The sequence below is a fragment of the Rhipicephalus microplus genome, unplaced genomic scaffold (genome assembly GCF_043290135.1).
Source record: "Rhipicephalus microplus isolate Deutch F79 unplaced genomic scaffold, USDA_Rmic scaffold_133, whole genome shotgun sequence".
Taxonomy (NCBI): domain Eukaryota; kingdom Metazoa; phylum Arthropoda; class Arachnida; order Ixodida; family Ixodidae; genus Rhipicephalus; species Rhipicephalus microplus.
Window position 1 is genome coordinate 521,339 of NW_027464705.1, and position 20,797 is coordinate 542,135.

The 20,797-nt window shown below is 44.6% G+C and overlaps 2 protein-coding genes and 1 long non-coding RNA gene across 7 annotated transcripts in view; all 3 read left to right on the plus strand.

Annotated features, from left to right (window-relative positions):
• The window catches only part of LOC119166929 (eukaryotic initiation factor 4A-III), a 35,961-nt gene extending 31,361 nt beyond the window's left edge, over nucleotides 1-4,600 (plus strand). Inside the window, exons 9-10 of the mRNA XM_037418317.2 lie at nucleotides 4,289-4,416; nucleotides 4,507-4,600. Of these exons, the coding sequence (XP_037274214.1) occupies nucleotides 4,289-4,416; nucleotides 4,507-4,523 (145 nt within the window). The 3' untranslated portion in view covers nucleotides 4,524-4,600. The remainder of the gene's footprint in view (nucleotides 1-4,288; nucleotides 4,417-4,506) is intronic.
• A 5,379-nt stretch (nucleotides 4,601-9,979) lies between these two features.
• Nucleotides 9,980-19,774, plus strand: LOC142790851 (uncharacterized). Of its 5 annotated transcripts, XR_012889802.1 has the most exons (9): nucleotides 9,980-10,040; nucleotides 10,207-10,261; nucleotides 10,427-10,481; nucleotides 10,648-15,585; nucleotides 15,752-15,806; nucleotides 15,972-16,026; nucleotides 18,415-18,469; nucleotides 18,975-19,083; nucleotides 19,381-19,774. XR_012889802.1 is itself a non-coding variant. In XM_075885389.1 (5 exons), exons 2-5 carry the CDS (start codon nucleotides 18,210-18,212, stop codon nucleotides 19,410-19,412), a joined length of 258 nt encoding a protein of 85 aa, XP_075741504.1. In that variant the 5' UTR covers nucleotides 17,966-18,027; nucleotides 18,194-18,209; the 3' UTR covers nucleotides 19,413-19,774. The 5 variants fall into 5 exon arrangements, 3 of the variants coding, with proteins under 3 accessions (XP_075741504.1, XP_075741503.1, XP_075741505.1); XR_012889803.1 differs by lacking the exons at nucleotides 18,415-18,469; nucleotides 18,975-19,083; nucleotides 19,381-19,774 and adding an exon at nucleotides 16,193-16,252; XM_075885389.1 differs by lacking the exons at nucleotides 9,980-10,040; nucleotides 10,207-10,261; nucleotides 10,427-10,481; ... (1 more) ...; nucleotides 15,752-15,806; nucleotides 15,972-16,026 and adding exons at nucleotides 17,966-18,027; nucleotides 18,194-18,248 and having other exon boundaries at nucleotides 19,358-19,774.
• Nucleotides 17,059-17,806, plus strand: LOC142790848 (uncharacterized). Its single transcript, XR_012889800.1, has 4 exons — nucleotides 17,059-17,142; nucleotides 17,309-17,363; nucleotides 17,531-17,585; nucleotides 17,752-17,806. It is a non-coding gene; the product is annotated as an uncharacterized LOC142790848 (long non-coding RNA).
• Nucleotides 19,775-20,797: the final 1,023 nt, after the last annotated feature.

Sequence of the window (20,797 nt, forward strand, 5' to 3'; positions counted from 1 at the left end):
TTCCCTTCTCGTCCACGCCAAACTGTCGCCCCACAGCACAGTTATCGATGGTTTCAGTAGCTTAGATAGCCTTTCTTTAAAGGCAGCCGAATGGTGCCTTCGGGGAGTTGGCATGGGGTAAAGTCACAGACTTAAAATCTTAGTCGTTGTTACGTGCTTCAAGTGGTTGCGATGGCCACTGCTGCGCGCTTGTAGGACTAACGTCATTAACACTTTTAGGGCGTTTTGAGGCTACTCGGACCACGACCCCGCAGGGAAGACACCGAGCCCGACCAGGAACCTTCTTTATTGACCGGAACCCGGGCCACAACTGCCCAGCGGCTGCCGCGTGCCCCCCAATGCTGGCTACCGCAGAAGCGTGCAGACACCTGATGATCATGATAGCATTGCTTATATTTGAAACCAAAACTACGAATTCAGGCTGGAAATTTTAGGGGCGAACTTTTAAGGCATGGGTCTGTACATCCTCCGATGTATGTATAGTAGCAGTAGTTGGTGGCCACCGGTGGCACATACCCATTCTAGAGTAGGTATGTGCCATAGGGGATGCGAGGTGGTAGATGGCGGTACTTGGAGTATTCACTAGATGGACACGCCGAAGGACGGACGGACAGACAGACAGACTAGCGGACGCACGGATGGTCGCGCGGACGAACACAAGCAAGAACGGAAGCACGGACGGGCTGACAAAAGCTTCGCCCCACTCATCATCATTCACTTCATGGATATGCTGTGATTTTTTTTTTAGATCTGCATATTGCTGCGACAGGTTGGCCGCGTTCAAGTAGCCCGCTACAATCATCGTGGCACCAGCACCTGCAAGACCCGGCTGGCATGCGCCACGCGTTCGTGCGCTCCGGCTACGAGGAAGAGGAAGATAGTTGGATCTGTGCGACTCGGCTAATCGGACTTGACGACCATAGTCTTTAGAATCGTGGGCACAAGTTTGCTCTAATAAAGACACTTGTTTTTTTTAACCTGCCTGTCTCAGCATCGCTACAATATAGTCTGGGGCAGAAATATTGCATAGTAAAATTTATAAAAAAAAAACGAGCTATACACAGCTTTTTACGGTAACTACCGTTGGCACACCGATTGTCTCACAGGCTCAAGCAAGAGCTTTCGCTAGTCCACCCGTTTGCAGCCATGGAAGATCCCAAAAGTTTGCTTTTTTGCAACCTCAAAATGTTATGGGATGAATATATTGAGAATTCCAAGGGGTCATTCGTAATGCATAAAGGTGTGATGGTGGCAGGAAGCAATGGCACCAGTAGCTGAAAAATACAATTATAAGAATCTTAAGGGGGACGCGGCTTTAGTATCATGAAAAAATGGCAAAAAAATCTATTTTTTCGAAAATCAAGTTTTCAGTTTCTTTAACCCTTTTTCTTTCTGATTCCAAAACATCTACACTGAAAACTGCGCAGAAGTGCTTCGGAAAATTCATTTTACCCTCCTAGGTAGCGAAACTTTTTTCTGAAAATCGCGAGAAAACAGCTTTTCAAAAAATCATAGCCTCGCGATGGCGGGGCCGGGAGCCGGCTTCTTGGGCTCGTCGTAAAAAAAGCATTTCTCTGTGTTTAAATTACCTGCCTCAGCTGGCTCCTCCCTTTAAAAAAAACAAGTGCACAAAAAGCAAATGTTGGAAGGTCGTTTCGAGGCCCCTGATTGGCTGTGGCCACCATGTTGCCTCAGTTCGCCTCGCCATTGGCCCGATGCTCACTCCGGGAAATCGTCATCTGCTGGTTGTGCGTTGTGAGGACATGGCTCTCGAAAATCGCTACTGCATGACGTGTTCATGGCTCGATGATCATTTATGCTATAATTATAATGTAGCGGATGCACGATCAGATTACTACGAGCGGGCGCACGGTCTACGAGCACGTTGTGTCATCGAAGTTGTCTTTAGCCCTAACTCCGCTGACAGCGAGACTGCGGGCAGGAACGACGCGCTAGCGCACTTGTGGCGACGTGCTTCTTTGCAAGCAATGAAGCACATCACTCGCTAGCTCCTCAAAACCGCACACAGGCATTTTAAGCATCGGCAGCGGACCACACAGTCAAGCTCGTCACCCCCCTACCTTCCTCCACTGCCAAGGGTTGCTCGGAACAGCGGCTAGCAGTTTCGCACGTCATGCCTCGAAAATGCAATACCAAGCGCAGTGCGCGCCCATTTTTTGTCATCGTAGCTACGCATTTCATGCATCGTGATCGAACGCCACCGCCAAGTGCATCACGCGCCGGCTGCACTGTCCACGCGGCCGCACACTCCACGGTCACATGTAGGGCTTTCAATAAGCTTTTGTGATGCGATTTAGATGTGCTTGGTATCGCCAAGAGCGCCTATGAATGTTCTGAGACAATGAAAGCCTCGTAGATTAGCATTTCCGTGACCGGCCTTTAACATTTCACGGCTAGAGTGGCAAAAGATGTATGAGGCAGGGGCACCAATTTTTATATGCTTGTCTCCTACCCACAACTGTTATTTTGAAAGAAGGCATAGGCTGTCATGGTGTGATCCATTTTTTTTATGCAATAAGCCTCTCTGTATATAAAAAAATGTTCAGTGATTTTTTGTAATCAAGTACTTAATTACGTTAATGAAAGACACACTGGGCAGAGACCACATGCCTGGGAAGTTAAATATCACAAGACAAACCTGAGATCACAATTTTTAGATGTTTGAGTAAAGAAAAGTTGAAACTTTAAACGCAGTTTTCTCAATACTGTTTTTTTTTTTTTTTTTTTTTAACATTATGCTTAGCCCCTCCATGAGGTTCAATGAAGAAAAAATTTGTCTCTCGTAAAGTGTTCGTGGTATCGCCTCAAAAGTTTTATGGAAGCACTGTGAGGTCATTCTTAGTGTCTGTGTCAATTTTCATCATTATTCAACGGGAAACAAGAAAGTTCGTCGAAAAAAGCTTGTCGAAAACTTCAACAGGCTTTTTCTCACAAGTGTGTTTTGGACATTGTGCATTGCTCATGGAAAGTGTAGTGCGGGAATGACTGGATGGATTTGCATGCAGTTTTTTTTTTTCTGGATCCTAAAACATTTCTTGGGGGTCTGACAATCTTAGAATTCTTGTTTTTTCTAGAAGATGACTTGTACATGACACTGTTTCTGACAATGTGTGTAGGCAGCCGTGATGATGTTTATAAAAAAAAAAAGAGAACTGATAAAAAAATTTTGAGATTGTCATACCAAATTGTCTTCTTTTGAGTAAAGATCAACATCGTTGGCAGCTTCCTGGCATGTTTTTTTACAGCGCTAGGCTTTCCACGAGCAACCCATGTAAGTCGAACCACGTAGCATGATGTAACTTGAGAACTACTCAAGGTATCATGATGAAACTGCACATTTTCCTTTTCAAAGCACTTATGAAAATACATGCCAAATTTCATTGCTCTAGGTGAACAAACAAAAAAAGAAAGCTTTTTTTCAACGCCACCTCCTTCTTTAAGCTAATCGCTCGGAAAGGCATGTGACCTAGTGAAATTCCAAGTGTGCTGCACGCTTTTGATAGATTACCTAAACATGCTTCATCGTCTTTCAATGCTGCCTCTTGTGCAATACCACTAAGTGTGCTGCACAGACTCATGTGTTCAAGGACAAAGCTTGCCAATGCCACACCAGTGGGTTGTCATGAACTGAACAACATACATTTTAGGCAGACACGTGCATACGGCACAGCAAGCACCCAAGCAGCAACTAGCAGCCCACGTGCTGCATGCAACTAGGAAGAAATGGCTGGGTTCCCTGCAGATACCAGACGTAATCACGAGAACTTGTACAAGCACCAAAATGCCTGGCAAGTTACTGCAGGCTTTGAGAGCTTTTTCAGACATAGCTGCAGTGGTTCGAACTCTTCAATGAAGTAACACAAGCTTTCAACCTCTTTTTTTTTTTTGATGGCCTGAGTTTTCGGGTGATTTTTTGGCCCCTAGGAAGCTGGAAAGATTGGGTGTTATGCTGTATATAACCCTTGATATAACGAACCTGGATTATTAATATGCATCGGTTATTATGAGGCAGATGAAAAGAAGTCTTGCAATTGATGTAGTGCGTGGAATAAACCTGTATAACAAATTTTTGGTTATAACAAACTTATTTTCGTGTAAGATGCAACTTTGTTATAATGAGATTTGAGTGTAATATTTGTGTCTATATGTTATATATTGTTTCTATGTGTTGCTCTTTTATACATACTAATCATTGCTCGTCACCTGAAGTAGCAAGCCATGTAATGAGTCAGTTAATAATTGGCAACTATCTGTTGTTCATTTTCAGGATTGGACGGTCCGGTCGTTTTGGTCGAAAAGGTGTTGCCATCAATTTTGTCAAAAACGATGACATCCGCATCTTGAGAGACATTGAGCAGTACTACAGTACCCAGATTGATGAAATGCCCATGAATGGTAAAACAGTTGTTGCTTAGCTCGCTTTTTCTTTTGCCTCTTCCACTTGCCAATGCTTTTCAGCTAAATGTAACTTTTATTTTTTTTCAGTTGCTGACCTCATCTGAAATCCTCACTCAAGCCAAGCACATCATTAATTCATGTACAAAGCTAAATAAAACATTTTCAGCCTTGCCCTTTAAAACATTGCAATTTTGGACTCAAGTTCTGAGTGCTCGTTGTGCATTGATCTGGGGAATAGCTTAGCTGCAATTGCCAGCTCGCTTGGAACAATGTTTCAATGTCAAGTTTTTATGACCACACATTCAATAGGTGCATCACAATGCAGTGAATTCCAGTGCACAGTATTCTGCATCAACTGTTCATAGCAGCAGTCCAGCTTCGTGAACATAACATTCAGTTTAGTAGCGCTCTGGGTAACCCTGGGGTTGTGTTGGCAGCAATGAAAGCGCTGCATGCTGCCTTGAACTGCAATTTTTGTTAGTGACTTCTCCGAGCCTACTATGAAAATGCACTGACAAAAGGTTGAATAGGAGCTTTAACTGTGAAACAGATTTGCAAATCCTAAAGAACCCGAAAACAATATATATGCTGTCGTACCAGAGAAGTCGTACTTGTAAGCTACTAGTATGTAAATTTATCTTCTTTGATCTCATATACAAAACAATAATTGGCACCCGATGCACACATCTCATTTAGCAGTTTCTTCCTTTTATCCTATTTGGAATGCAGAGCATTTTGGTAAAATTTTAAAATGATTGAGATTGTTTTGATGTGTCTATCGGTATCTACTGCTGCTTTGGCAACAGTTCACTTCATGATGTAGTAATGTTAAACCCATTTATAAGAGGTTTGCTCTGGGCAGCATTTCTTGTCTTTTAATGCGATCTCTTATAAAATGGGTACCTCGTATGCACTTCCTTATCAACCCGTATTTTACTGTAGGACCACTGGTGTCTCAATACCTATTTGTCTCTTACATCAGCGTCTCTTTTAAAGAGGTTCGACTGTACTCAGCTCTACCACTTTGGTCGTATTCCCGTTAGAACTGCTAGTATTTTAATTATGTAGGTCATGTCACGCTGCTGTTGGTGCCAAACTATATTTTTGATTGCACAATTCGTGTTGATTGTTTTCAGTGAAATACCTTTTATTATTGATGCCTCTGTGAGTTTTCGTACTCTAGGAGTGCTGTGAAATACTTTGCCACCTGCAGCTAAAAAAATATCTGCACCAAACCAGTTTTTTTTCTTTGAAAACACTTTTGTCAGCATAAAACGGTACTTCTCTTGCTCTGAAATCAGCTACGAGAATAAAAAAAAGCCACTTCCATCAATGTGTGACCTAACTGTGGTGTGCATGGAATATATTTTCACTTTTGACTGGACAGTGTCCATCAAACTTCCTAAATGCTGTGCAGCTGCTGTAATCGGTACAAATGCCATTCTGACCTTATAGCTGCCGGGTGCCACAACAGTTTGGTGGTAACTGCCGTTGCATACTATAAGTATAAATATATATTGATATATCCGCACTCACTCTAGGTCTCCACTCGTCTACTGATCAGCCTTGTTGGTTAATTCAAGGTAGGTTTACATTTTGCTAATTTGCATGCCAAGGTTTCTGCATAAGAAAACTGGTACTGCTGGGTGCTGCTGCATGCAAGTTGGGGACACTCCTTAGTGTGGTGTAGAAATTGCAGGGTACCACGTAAAAGCTGCCAAGGATGATTGCTGTTGCCTTCCTTGACAAAAACCTCTTTGTCAAGAAAGTTGGCACGGGACTGAGGCACAAGCTTCCTTCTATTGTGGTGCTGCAGAAAGTTTGATAATAATATCACGAGGGTGAAGTGAGGGCAGCTATTGCGCAGTCTATGCGGAAGTCATGGCTGGTGTGTGGGTGTTAATCCTACATGCCATAATTAAAGTGCAGACACTATTCATATGCTTTCAATAAACTTTATTGGGTTCTAAATGTTCTCTTAGAATGGTTGAAATTATGTTGCTTGTAATTCATTACATGATAACTAGTACTTATAACATGGGGACGGTTTCGACTGCAAGTGTTCCTAAATGCAGCAATTTCTAGTGAGCAACACTTGCTGTGCTTATTAGAGATCAATTGCTTTTATTTTCTGTCTTCCAAACTGTTCAGTTGCAGAAATCAGAGGTTGAATGAAATGTGGTGAAGATTAAGGCTTGGGTTGTTGAGAATTCATTGAACAAGTAATCTCTGTAGAGAAATGAGGGGTGGCTTGATGTAGGCTGTCGTAAAGAAAGGTGCATTTGCTCTTTATGTCTCTATGTTTTAATGTGCCTGGTAAAACACGTGCCTGTCAACAACTAATTTATGCTCAAAGGCTAACTGGCTTAATCAGGCTGAGCACAAATCGTTCGGGTACGAGCCATGCTGGAAATCGCCGGGTGAGCCTGAGTAGGGCACTCTCAAGACCGGGCTGAGAAGCTGACTCTTGTCCTCTAGCGAGCACTTTTTAAATCCCAAGCATTTCTTAGGAACTTGTTACTGAAAAGAGTGCACGAATTGTGTGTGCACTAATGTTATTACCCGTAATGTATCAAAAAACGAAGAGAAACATCCTCTAAGAAACACTCCAGCTCTATCAAGTAAAAGTTGGCTAGCAGAATTTAAGAAGTGACAGGGTTTAACTGGCATATTGTCCTTAGTGTAATTAGAACTGGGAAAGCATGCAAAGTGCAGATCAATGTTTCTCCGAGACATGAGCATATAGTGCGGCGTTTCTCGTCCACTAAGGCATATCGTGTAACATTGATCAATTTCACACCATCAACAAAAGGTCGGCATCACTTGCTGGTCACATTTTCACTGAAGTCATCCACTAACATAGCTTGGTTTGTTGTACATACAGGGGACCCGTTACACACCTTAGAAGTCCAGCAAAATATTTCCCATTTTACAGGAGTTCTGTTTACTGAGCAAAAAACACGGGTGCAGAATACAAGTATGAAACTAATATCGGAGGCAGGTGTTCCACTTACGCAACAGTTCCATTAAACGGGCCCTTCAACACTTATTGAGCATGGTCAGAAAACACTGCCGATAGGTAGTAGAGGCTCCTGATGACACACGAGCCAAATATAGTGAATCACGCAACCTGGAATTCACAATAAATTATTAAAATAAGCGAAAAATTGCTTTCTCTTGAGAAATCGCGCAATATACCCAAAAATCACACGTAGCAAACCCATCTATCAGCCATTGTCACATTCGAACATGGCGCGCTCACTCGTTACAGAGATCACCACGGGAAGCCACTAATTGTCTACGCGTGTGCGCGCGATTACATTAAAAAAGCCAAGAATTCCAAGAAAAAGTGCTCAAGGTCACGGGGCTCACATGAAGTTTCCCTGTGGTCCTTCCTTCCCCGCTTAGCTTCCAGTGCTTTCGTCGGCACGAAAGAAGAGAGAATGCAATTGCAGCGTGTGACAAATCTTTGTAACTTCACTCGTACTGGACGAATTCTTAAAATTTTTGCGGTGTTGAATTCGTGAGGTAATAATTCCATGGTTATTTGAAAAAGTGTTTCAGGGCCCCTTTAAGAGGTTTCCATTTTCACACCGTTCTCCGCTGTTACAAAAGTTCTTTTTTTTTTGTGAATCAAATAAAAGCGTGCAGGCGGCATTTTATTATGTCTTGTAATGCATCACATCATCGTAAGTAGTTTGAGTACTAGCAAATAATACCAATTCTGATTGGACTTGGGACACTTGATGACGTTTGGCTCATTCCAAAATGTCCCATTGCGGTGCATATTGTGTTGCACATTTACCTTTTTTAATTAATAGAGCACTACTGTGGATAAATTTGACGGTCTAGACGTTCTCAAACATTTAGCTTACACATTGACATACATTTCTATTCACTTTTAGTGTCCCTTTAAGCAATGAAATATGTCATGTCAAAACCACAGTCATTACTCATTACCCACCCTTGGAGATTTTCAACCATGGGTCTCGCAATTCGCTAAAAATACCCTTTAACTGTAGCTACTGAAAAAAAATTCAAAATAACAAATGAGAAGATAACTTCGGAACCTCGATAGTTGCAGTTGTGTGCGAAATGGTCCTTTCATATGAAAGTAGTCTAGGTATTGCTGTTCGTACTCAAAGTCTCTGCCACTACGATTAGCAATGCTACATTTTTATACCAAATGAGATACAGTAGCACAGTAAAGTTGAATTTTGGCATTGCGAAATTGTATTGGAGTCATGGAACAAATGCGAGTGCCACAAATTCAAAGATGCTGTTTTCTTTGACTTTGTGGCAGAAGTTGGTCACTTGGGATACTGTGGTGGTAATGGGTTACTGCAATGTAAAAGAAAAAAAAAATACTGGAAAAAGAAGCAGTTGGCAACTGTGGCATCAACAATGAGAGTAGCAAAGGAGAGATATTAATTCGATTTGTGGGGTAAAAAATGAATATTATAATGAACAAGTTCAAAAAACAGGAAAATAGGAAGCATTCGTTGGTAAGCCAAATCAGAAAAACTGAAAACAGACTAGATGTATAATGGGCAATGAGTTTGAATCGAAAAATTCTATTTGGACCCACCAGTGCGTAAACCAGCACGCAGCAGGCCGTTCTCACACAGGGACAGATAGGTCTAGCCCCCAAGATATTGCAGTATTGTTGGCCTGCCCATAATTGTGCTTCCAAATCGAGACAGTGTAGCAGTATCCTGCTTGTATGATGTAACATCTTCGTCAACCCATAAAAAGGGGCACCACCAGAGCATGTGGTCTAAGTTGGCAAAGATTTAGCTTTCTGAATGCAGAGGTAGTGGATAACGCAGTCTAGTCTTCGTATATCACCGAGGGTGAAGATCACACTCAGCATGAAGAGAGCATGACAAAGTTTAGCACTAAAAAGCAGGCCAACATGGACATAGTTCTGATAAAAACAAAGCAGATTGACCTCGCCCATAAAAATAAATATGATGTCTCCAAAACAAAAAGAAATTGGTAATGAGAGTGAATGAATTAAACCCTAGCTGCCAAGATTTCCAACGCAGCAACTGCACTTGGAGAAAAACCACTAAGATAATTAGTGGTGCTTTCATAGTGCTTGTTTCTTTACATCATCTAACATTGCAGATTAAGGGCTATCGTAACAGTCCCTGTGGATGACAGTGCTGCTACCCATTTTCAGGTAAGAGCGGCCTTAATTATTTCACAATTTTCGTAAGGTCCCTTGTGTGAACACTTAATTTGAATGCGCTGTAAAGTAAACGCTATTGTGACTATATCAGTGTCTGTGAATAAGTGCTCGTTTCTTCACTTTGTGCATATTTAAGAATTTAACATTTTAGATGAAGGGCTACCGTAATAGTTCCTGGGGATGGCAATGCTTCTACTCATTTTCTGGTAAAAACAGAATTTAACATTCCACCATTCACTTAAGGTTTCTTATGAGAAGAACATTTATTTGACTGTGCAGTGAAATATTTATACACTATTCTGACTATATTAGCGTCTGTGAATTAGTGCTCGTTTCTTCACCTTGTGCTTATTTAAAAATCTAACATTGCAGATGAAGGGCCATCATAATGGTCCCTGTGGATGGCAGTGCTTCTACCCATTTTCAGGTAAGCACAGCCTTTAACGTTCCACCATTCACCCAGGGTTTCTTATGAGGAGAACACTTAATTTGACTGTGCAGTGAAAAATTATACGCTATTCTGATTATATCAGCGTCTGTGAATTAATGCTCCTTTCTTCACCTTGTGCTCATCCAAGAATGTAACGTTACAGATGAAGGGCCATTGCAATGATCCCTGTGGATGGCAGTGCTTCTACCCATTTTCAGGTAAGAGCGGTCTATAAAGTTCGACCACTCACTCAAGGTTTCTTATGAGGAGAACACTTAATTTGACTGTGCAGTGAAATATTATACGCTATTCTGACTATATCAGTGGCTGGGAATTAGTGCTCGTTTTTCACCTTGTGCTCATTCAAGAATGTAACTTTACAGATGAAGGGCTATTGCAATGATCCTTGTGGATGGCAGTGCTTCTACCAATTTTCAGGTAAGAGCGGCCTATAAAGTTCGACCACTCACTCAAGGTTTCTTATGAGGAGAACACTTAATTTTACTGTGCAGTGAAATATTATACGCTATTCTGACTATATCAGTGGCTGGGAATTAGTGCTCGTTTTTTCACCTTGTGCTCATTCAAGAATGTAACTTTACAGATGAAGGGCTATTGCAATGATCCTTGTGGATGGCAGTGCTTCTACCAATTTTCAGGTGAGAGCGGCCTATAATGTTCGACCACTCACTCAAGGTTTCTTATGAGGAGAACACTTAATTCGACTGTGCAGTGAAATATTATACGCTATTCTGACTATATCAGTGGCTGGGAATTAGTGCTCGTTTTTTCACCTTGTGCTCATCCAAGAATGTAACTTTACAGATGAAGGGCTATTGCAATGATCCCTGTGGATGGCAGTGTGTTGGGCTCGTACTTCGTGCGTTCCCCGAATACCTTATGTTACCCACCCAGCGGCCGGCGACCCCTCGCCAACAAGGAAGCAGGGCCACCGGAATGCGGGACGATGGCTGTCTGCTGGCCACAAAGGACGCGACAACTCCCCTGCGGCTGTCGGGCTCAATTATGGCGCCTTACAGAAGACGAAGTCAGGCTGCAGGTGGCCGGTACACGTGGCCGGTACACGTGGAAGGTACACGTACGCGTCCGCCGGACAATGAGAATCATCGGAGGCGACGGCATTGGCGCAGGGGCCAATTGTATTCATGGCCTGTCAACCCGGCATCCCGGGAACTTTCTCGGAGGCGCTTTTCCACGACCTGGCAACACCCGTCGTCGACCATTCCGGGAACCGGTGTGAAAGAAACCCGAGCGACGGTGGAGAACCGATGAGTGGGCAAGAGGCGGTGAATCTTCGAGGTTGTGGCGAGGAGAGACACATCTGTGCGTTCCGATTGGACTGTAAGAGTGGTGCGTTACGATTGGACTGTAAGAGTGGTTGAATGGGGAGACAGGGGATAAAACCAGGGGTGCAGGGACAGTAGGGAGAGGGAGAAACGAATAAACGTCTCTATATCCAGATGATGTCGGAGCGGTCGTTTCCTCAAGGTGCCAGCAGATGAAAAGTTGTCGTCTTCGGCTTCCTTGGCGGCAGCAGCAAATGTCGCGCAACAAGCGAGAGGCGAGTGGAAAGAACCAAACGGAACGTAACTGGCGCAGTCGGCAGGGTCTGCATGGCTGAACTGAGGAGGACAGCGGGGAGTAACATCGGCCGAGACTGACGACAACCACCTTCAAGTGACTACCACGCTGCGGGATCAACGAAGAAGGCTAGTCCACCGGATTCCGAGGAGGAAGAGCGCACTGCAAGGCTACTTCAGGCGGGTACCTCTTGATTTTCTGTTGGGCGCAGGCGATGACAAAGCATTACAACTTGCGAGACAGAGAAAGGGACAACTCGGAAATGAACGGGGACGGGGCAGGAAACTTGCAGGCGTTGAGAGTCGCCGACAGCGGCACGGGGGGTCATGGTAGTGTCACGTCAGATACGGCGTCGGAACAGCAGCTAGCGCTGCTCCAGCTTCAATTAAAAATTGCTGAGGCGAAAACGGAGAAGCAGCGCTTGATGCTGGAAAGCCAGCGGCTACGAGCCCGTAATGGGCAGAGTCCAACGAGAGCGATGACAGCGTGGCGCTTGGCGGAAGGTCAGAGGAAGACAGGCGACTGAAATTTGCAAGCTTGTTAAAGGGTGTACTGACACCAATGCCGAACCAAGAGGCGCTTGTGCCAATGTGGTTCGAGGATGTTGAGGCAACGCTCGAGTCGTATGAAGTTCCAAGCGAATGGTGGGCCGGGCTAGTTTTGCCACAGTTGAGTGAAAGGGCACGCGGGCTGCTGTGCAGGCTTACAGCAGAGGAGCGCAAAGCTTATGTTAAGCTTAAGTCAAGCATTTTGGAGGGTCTCAGGCTTTCGGCGGCAGAGTACAAGAGGCTGTTTGCGGGATCGGAAAAGGGAGAAAGGGAGTCCTGGGATCAGTTTGCCGTACGTCTTGAGAATTATTTCGACTATTATGTCCAGAGTTCAAAGGTAGGCACGTTCGAGGAACTTAAGCAGCTAGTCGTCGCGGATCGCTTGAAAGAATGTTTGAGCCCGGAAGCGAGAGCGCATGTCATTTGTAATCAACAGGAGTCCTTTTTGCTGCCCAGTGGCGTGGCTAAGCATGCGGAGAGATTCGAGGAGAGCGAAAAGTGCAAGGCAGCACAAAAGAAGGCAAATGTAGAGGAGTGGCAAAAGAAAGCTAAAACAGCAGTAGATACACCCACGGACGAAAAAGGGAAAAGGCGATGTTTTGAGTGTAAGAGTGCTCACCACATTGCCAGGAATTGCCCCAATAAGGGTTCAGGTGCAAGGCAAGGCACTAGGCCAGCAGGACAACAAAACGGTCCAGTGGTCGCCAGGGTGACGGCTTCTGCATTCGGTACAGAAATAGCAATGGTAGACAGGTTGTGGCAGCGCAAAGAGCAGAAACAACCCTCACTGGAAACTGTAACGCTTAAAAGCTCAGGTCGATCATTAAACAACGTGGTAGACTCAGGATCGGAGGTTAGCGTCATCAGAAAGGCGGTGGTACCTCAGTACGATGGTACGGGTTCGCAGATAACGTTGACGGGAGCGTTCGGGCAACAGGTAACCGCTGAGTTGGCTTATGTGCCACTCATAGCTACTGAAGGAAGTCCTTTCGTGATGTCCGAGGCGGTGCAGTCGGCCGTGCTTTGTGCAATCACAGATAAGCTGCTAGACGGCACCGACGCGCTGATCACGCCCAACGATTACGCACAGCTTCTCGAGGAAAGGGTTAAACGTGACATAGTATCAGACGAGTGTTCAGCAGTCGAGGAGACCGAAGCTATAGTAGAGCTGTCAGATGAGGCATGCGAGGAGCAACGGGCGATGGCAGGCATCATAACCGCGGAGAGCAACAGCGAAAATTCCGAGCCGGTCAATACCAAACGACAGGAGTTTCGTGAGGCTCAGGAAGCAGACCCGGCTTTGCGAGATGCTTGGGCGCAGGCAAAGGCCGGAACGCATGGCATGCTCGTTCAAGACGAGCTATTATATCATCAAGAACACCTCGCGGGTCGCATCTGCAAACAGTTAGTGCTACCATCGCACAGACACAAAGAAGTGCTGAAAATGGCTCCCGATTCACCATTGGCAGGTTATTTAGGAGAGCGGAAAACACTACAACGAGTGAAAAGCTCATTTTACTGGCCGCATATGTCGCGAGATGTAAAGGAGTACGTAGGACGCTATAACTTGAGGGCCACAGGCAAACAGTTTGTCACAGGGGACCAAGTACTATGGCTCGAGAAGGAAGGAGAGGGGAAGCTAGTGGCGAAGTGGAAGGGACCGATCACAGTGGTCGAAAAACTGCGACCGTACAGTTATTTAGATGAGCTCGAGGACGGTTCACGTAGAACCATTCACGCTAGCAAGCTTCGCGCATATCACGCCCGAGTAACTGCAGTAGGAGTGATATTCGAAGGCGATCCAGAGAAGGTCAGGGCGATAAAGCAGATCCCGGCTCCCGAAACAAAGGGACAACTTCGTAGTTTCTTAGGGCTAGCCAACTATTAGAGGGGCTACGTGCCCGAGTACTCCAAAGTCGTTATGCCTCTGACTAACCTAATTGGCCGATGTATTCCGCAGAAATTAACTTGGAATACAGAGGCGCAGGAAGCTTTTGACAAGGTGAAAAACTGTCTAGTGCAGGCGTCGGCGTTGCAGGCACCAGACCTGGGGAAAGAATTTATCCTCGCCACAGATGCGTCCGATTACGCCGTTGGTGCGTGCCTGGCACAGCAGGATCTGGTGGGCAAGGAGCGCCCTATCGCTTTTCTGAGCAAGAAGCTTAGCCCGGCTCAGACCCGAGGGGCCACAATAGATAAGGAAGCTTATGCAATCATTTGGGCACTGGGGAAGTTGGATGTTTGGCTGTTTGGCGCTAAAATCAAGGTGTTTACCGATCATAACCCACTCAAATTTCTGACTCTAACCACTCCGCAGAGCGCTAGGCTGACACGCTGGGCGTTGGCACTACAGAAGTATAACCTTGAAATTGAACACAAAAAGGGGTGTCTAAACGCTAATTCCGACGCAATGTCGCGGTTAGTGACTCCAAACGATGACGCAGAAAAGGGACGGCGAGTTAAGGGGGGTGTATGCTTTGTTAGCGCGTGCGCGCGACGGAGTCAACGAGGTACGAGTGACAGTTTGTGCCTCACGTGTCGAGCCAGTGAACATGGGTGCATATGTGGTTGTGTTTGTGTCGCATGTCATAGATACAGTGCAACACAGTTGGAGGGGAGGTGTTGGGCTCGAACTTCGTGCGTTCCCCGAATACCTTATGTTACCCACCCAGCGGCCGGCGACCTCTCGCCAACAAGGAAGCAGGGCCACCGGAATGCGGGACGATGACTGTCTGCTGGCCACAAAGGACGCGACAACTCCCCTGCAGCTGTCGGGCTCAATTATGGCGCCTTACAGAAGACGAAGTCAGGCTGCAGGTGGCCGGTACACGTGGCCAGTACACGTGGAAGGTACACGTACGCGTCCGCCGGACAATGAGAATCAGCGGAGGCGACGGCATTGGCGCAGGGGCCAATTGTATTCATGGCCTGTCAACCCGGCATCCCGGGAACTTTCTCGGAGGCGCTTTTCCACGACCTGGCAACACCCGTCGTCGACCATTCCGGGAACCGGTGTGAAAGAAACCCGAGCGACGGCGGAGAACCGATGAGTGGGCAAGAGGCGGTGAATCTTCGAGGTTGTGGCGAGGAGAGACACATCTGTGCGTTCCGATTGGACTGTAAGAGTGGTGCGTTACGATTGGACTGTAAGAGTGGTTGAATGGGGAGACAGGGGATAAAACCAGGGGTGCAGGGACAGTAGGGAGAGGGAGAAACGAATGAACGTCTCTATATCCAGATGATGTCGGAGCGGTCGTTTCCTCAAGGTGCCAGCAGATGAAAAGTTGTCGTCTTCGGCTTCCTTGGCGGCAGCAGCAAATGTCGTGCAACAAGCGAGAGGCGAGTGGAAAGAACCAAACGGAACGTAACTCAGTGCTTCTACCAATTTTCAGGTAAGAGCGGCCTATAAAGTACGACCACTCACTTAAGGTTTCTTATGAGGAGAACACTTAATTTGACTGTGCAGTGAAATATTATACGCTATTCTGACTATATCAGTGGCTGGGAATTAGTGCTCGTTTTTTCACCTTGTGCTCATCCAAGAATGTAACTTTACAGATGAAGGGCTATTGCAATGATCCCGGTGGATGGCAGTGCTTCTACCAATTTTCAGGTAAGAGCGGCCTATAAAGTTCGACCACTCACTCAAGGTTTCTTATGAGGAGAACACTTAATTTGACTGTATAGTGAAATATTATACGCTATTCTGACTATATCAGTGGCTGGGAATTAGTGCTCGTTTTTCACCTTGTGCTCATCTAAGAATGTAACGTTACAGATGAAGGGCTATCGTAATGGTTCCTGTGGATGGCAGTGCTTCTACCCATTTTCAAGTAAGCGCGGCCTTTAACATTCCACTATTCACACAGGGTTTCTTATGAGGAGAACACTTAATTTGACTGTGCAGTGAAAAATTATACGCTATTCTGACTATATCAGTGGCTGTGAATTGGTGCTCGTTTTTTCACCTTGTGCTCATCCAAGAATGTAACTTTACAGATGAAAGGCTATTGCAATGATCCCTGTGGATGGCAGTGCTTCTACCAATTTTCAGGTAAGAGCGGCCTATAAAGTTCGACCACTCACTTAAGGTTTCTTATGAGGAGAACACTTAATTTGACTGTGCAGTGAAATATTATACGCTATTCTGACTGTATCAGTGGCTGATAATTAGTGCTCGTTTTTTCACCTTGTGCTCATCCAAGAATGTAACTTTACAGATGAAGGGCTATTGCAATGATCCCGGTGGATGGCAGTGCTTCTACCAATTTTCAGGTAAGAGCGGCCTATAAAGTTCGACCACTCACTTAAGGTTTCTTATGAGGAGAACACTTAATTTGACTGTGCAGTGAAATATTATACGCTATTCTGACTGTATCAGTGGCTGATAATTAGTGCTCGTTTTTTCACCTTGTGCTCATCCAAGAATGTAACTTTACAGATGAAGGGCTATTGCAATGATCCCGGTGGATGGCAGTGCTTCTACCCATCTTCAGGTAAGAGCGGCCTATAATGTTCGACCACTCACTTAAGGTTTCTTATGAGGAGAACACTTGATTCGACTGTGCAGTGAAATATTATACGCTATTCTGACTGTATCAGTGGCTGATAATTAGTGCTCGTTTTTTCACCTTGTGCTCATCCAAGAATGTAACTTTACAGATGAAGGGCTATTGCAATGATCCCTGTGGATGGCAGTGCTTCTACCGATTTTCAGGTAAGAGCGGCCTATAAAGTTCGACCACTCACTCAAGGTTTCTTATGAGGAGAACACTTAATTTGACTGTGCAGTGAAATATTATACGCTATTCTGACTATTTCAGTGGCTGGGAACTAGTGCTCGTTTTTATCACCTTGTGCTCATCCAAGAATGTAACGTTACAGATGAAGGGCCATGAAGGGCCATTGCAATGATCCCTGTGGATGGCAGTGCTTCTACCCATTTTCAGGTAAGAGCGGTCTATAAAGTTCGACCACTCACTCAAGGTTTCTTATGAGGAGAACACTTAATTTGACTGTGCAGTGAAAAATTATACGCTATTCTGACTATATCAGTGGCTGTGAATCGGTGCTCGTTTTTTCACCTTGTGCTCATCCAAGAATGTAACTTTACAGATGAAGGGCTATTGCAATGATCCCTGTGGATGGCAGTGCTTCTACCAGTTTTCAGGTAAGAGCGGCCTATAAAGTTCGACCACTCACTCAAGGTTTCTTATGAGGAGAACACTTAATTTGACTGTGCAGTGAAAAATTATACGCTATTCTGACTATTTCAGTGGCTGGGAACTAGTGCTCGTTTTTATCACCTTGTGCTCATCCAAGAATGTAACGTTACAGATGAAGGGCCATTGCAATGATCCCTGTGGATGGCAGTGCTTCTACCCATTTTCAGGTAAGAGCGGTCTATAAAGTTCGACCACTCACTCAAGGTTTCTTATGAGGAGAACACTTAATTTGACTGTGCAGTGAAATATTATACGCTATTCTGACTATATCGGTGGCTGGGAATTAGTGCTCGTTTTTTCACCTTGTGCTCATCCAAGAATGTAACTTTACAGATGAAGGGCTATTGCAATGATCCCTGTGGATGGCAGTGCTTCTACCAATTTTCAGGTAAGAGCGGCCTATAAAGTTTGACCACTCACTCAAGGTTTCTTATGAGGAGAACACTTAATTCGACTGTGCAGTGAAATATTATACGCTATTCTGATTATATCAGTGGCTGGGAATTAGTGCTCGTTTTTTCACCTTGTGCTCATCCAAGAATGTAACTTTACAGATGAAGGGCTATTGCAATGATCCCTGTGGATGGCAGTGCTTCTACCAGTTTTCAGGTAAGAGCGGCCTATAAAGTTCGACCACTCACTCAAGGTTTCTTATGAGGAGAACACTTAATTTGACTGTGCAGTGAAATATTATACGCTATTCTGACTATTTCAGTGGCTGGGAACTAGTGCTCGTTTTTTCACCTTGTGCTCATCCAAGAATGTAACGTTACAGATGAAGGGCCATTGCAATGATCCCTGTGGATGGCAGTGCTTCTACCCATTTTCAGGTAAGAGCGGTCTATAAAGTTCGACCACTCACTCAAGGTTTCTTATGAGGAGAACACTTAATTTGACTGTGCAGTGAAATATTATACGCTATTCTGACTATATCAGTGGCTGGGAATTAGTGCTCGTTTTTTCACCTTGTGCTCATCCAAGAATGTAACGTTACAGATGAAGGGCTATCGTAATGGTTCCTGTGGATGGCAGTGCTTCTACCCATTTTCAAGTAAGCGCGGCCTTTAACATTCCACTATTCACACAGGGTTTCTTATGAGGAGAACACTTAATTTGACTGTGCAGTGAAAAATTATACGCTATTTTGACTATATCAGTGGCTGTGAGTTGTTGCTCGTTTCTTTACTTTGTGCTTATTTAAGAATGTAACATTGAAGATTAAGGGCTATCGTAATGGTGCCAGTGAATGGCAGTGCTTCTACCCATTTTCTAGTAAGAGTAGGTTTTATCTTTCCACTATTTCATGTACTTTTTTATGAGGAAAATATTTATTTTGACTGCAGTGTGAGTTATTCTGTAACACCGTTGCAATGGGTACAAAAGCAGCAGTCAGCATGTTATCAGTGCTGTGTCTGGTGTGTGTTTCTTGAATGGAAGGGTGTGTGACTATGGGAGTGTTTCAAGGCATTTCCAAACTGTGCTAAATTAACTTACCTAATGACTGATTACCAACTAGCCTAACGACAAGTTTTAATATTTTTCTTCTGCTTGCGAAGACACGGGCAAGCTTGTTTCTATAGGTGTCCCTAAAACATTGAAAGAGTGGGCGGCCAGCAACTCCCTCCAGTTCTGCTCCAAGTGTTTTACTGATTTTCAAGTCAACAGGTAATGTATGCACATGTCAAATGATATGGTTTTGTGAACTGTAAGATGAAAAAGTTCGAATGGGCAGTCAAGGGATGTTACATGTGCAAGTGGTATCTTTGTGCAGATTTAATACTGTGTACTCTAGTCATGTAGGCACACATCACTTATTGATCACTTACTATGACATTTTCTCAGTTGTACGTGAAAATACCATCTGTATGCATATGTTGTGCACCACAGTTTGTCATTTTTTGGTCATCCCCATGCTTGAATGTAGCGATTTTGGTGGTAGGGTGTTTTCGCCTTGTCGCGTAGGGCTTTTGGAAGGATTTCCAATCTGGGTGTGAGCTTGGTGGACACACCGAGACATCTCAGCACCTGCAGGTGTGGCCTTCCCAGAAGACACAATGCCATTGATCCTTCAAGCTGTAAAGCTGCATGCATATTGCCGTGCCACACCGTGTGTTTCCCAACCTACGGTATTTCATCAGCCTTATTTTTAGAAGAATCTTTGTTAATCCTAAATATACGTACAGTCAAAGCACCATCTAACAAACCCCGATTTTACGATGTTCATGGTCTAATGAACAAAGTCTACATTTTTCTGCAGGTACCCATAGGTTTCAATGTCACCACCCTCTGTTAAAGTGACTGCTATCTTTAAGGAAGTTTTTCTTTAAATAAATGACCAAAGGTGTGGTGATTTTGACACGGGTCTTTCTTCGCATGTGTACTTGAACTTGACGTAACCCTACTGATGACTGATGTAGCGGCCCTACTCACAACTGCAGTATTATTTTGACAAGCTTAAAGCCACGCTTTTACAAACACTGGACTAAACAGTCAGTAGTGCTCTTACGTACCAGGTGGCGTTAGGGGCAGCAAAACTTATTGCCCCTGTAGATAAAGGACACCATGGTAGGTGCTTTCATCATTTTACTTCTAATGCAACATATGACACTGATAGTCTCCTCGTGGTTTCTTTGTCTGGGGGCCTGCCTGCACAGTCACTCCTATACTGCAAAGTCATTTGTCAGCCACCTGTCAGAGCCTAAAGGGACTGTCTACCACTCAGAAAAACTTTTGATCGTGGTGAAAATGAGATTATTAGCACATCAGTGGTAATAAGCATGCTTTTTGCAATAAAAATGAATATACATTTAATTTGGCTTTGAAATTCGTGAAAGTATCACCGCTAGTGTCATCCACCGACGACACGGTTCAGTCTATTGGTAGGAGAAAAACACTCTTGCCAGAAGTATCTATAGCTTGAAATTGTATATGACGGATTCGTGGCAGCTTGTCTTTGCGACAGAGCAGTTTATACTTTTTCTCACGCATTCATTAACCTTAATAACACTGCCGGTGCCGCATTTGAAAGCCTGTCTACGGTGCGTACATGTGAGCACAGCGTCCGTTTCCGCATATAAAAATGGGGGAGGGGAACAAATGTGTGTCTTGAAGAGCAGCGGGATTGACTTAAGGGAGTTTTCTAATCACGCCCGTGTGTTTTAATGCGTAAAGTGCATACCAGTCGCCGACAAAGGCATGTGCAGGGTTTTTGGGGAGGGAAGGGGGTTATTGCAATGTATAAGGCTGACTTATATTGACTAAGGCTGAAAAACAGCAAGCATTTGTCTGGAGGTGCGTGCCACTTGAATAAAGAAATGACCGCCTGCACGGTTTTAACTATCTCGTAGTGACTGCATTTGATTCAACTAAGCTGCATAGC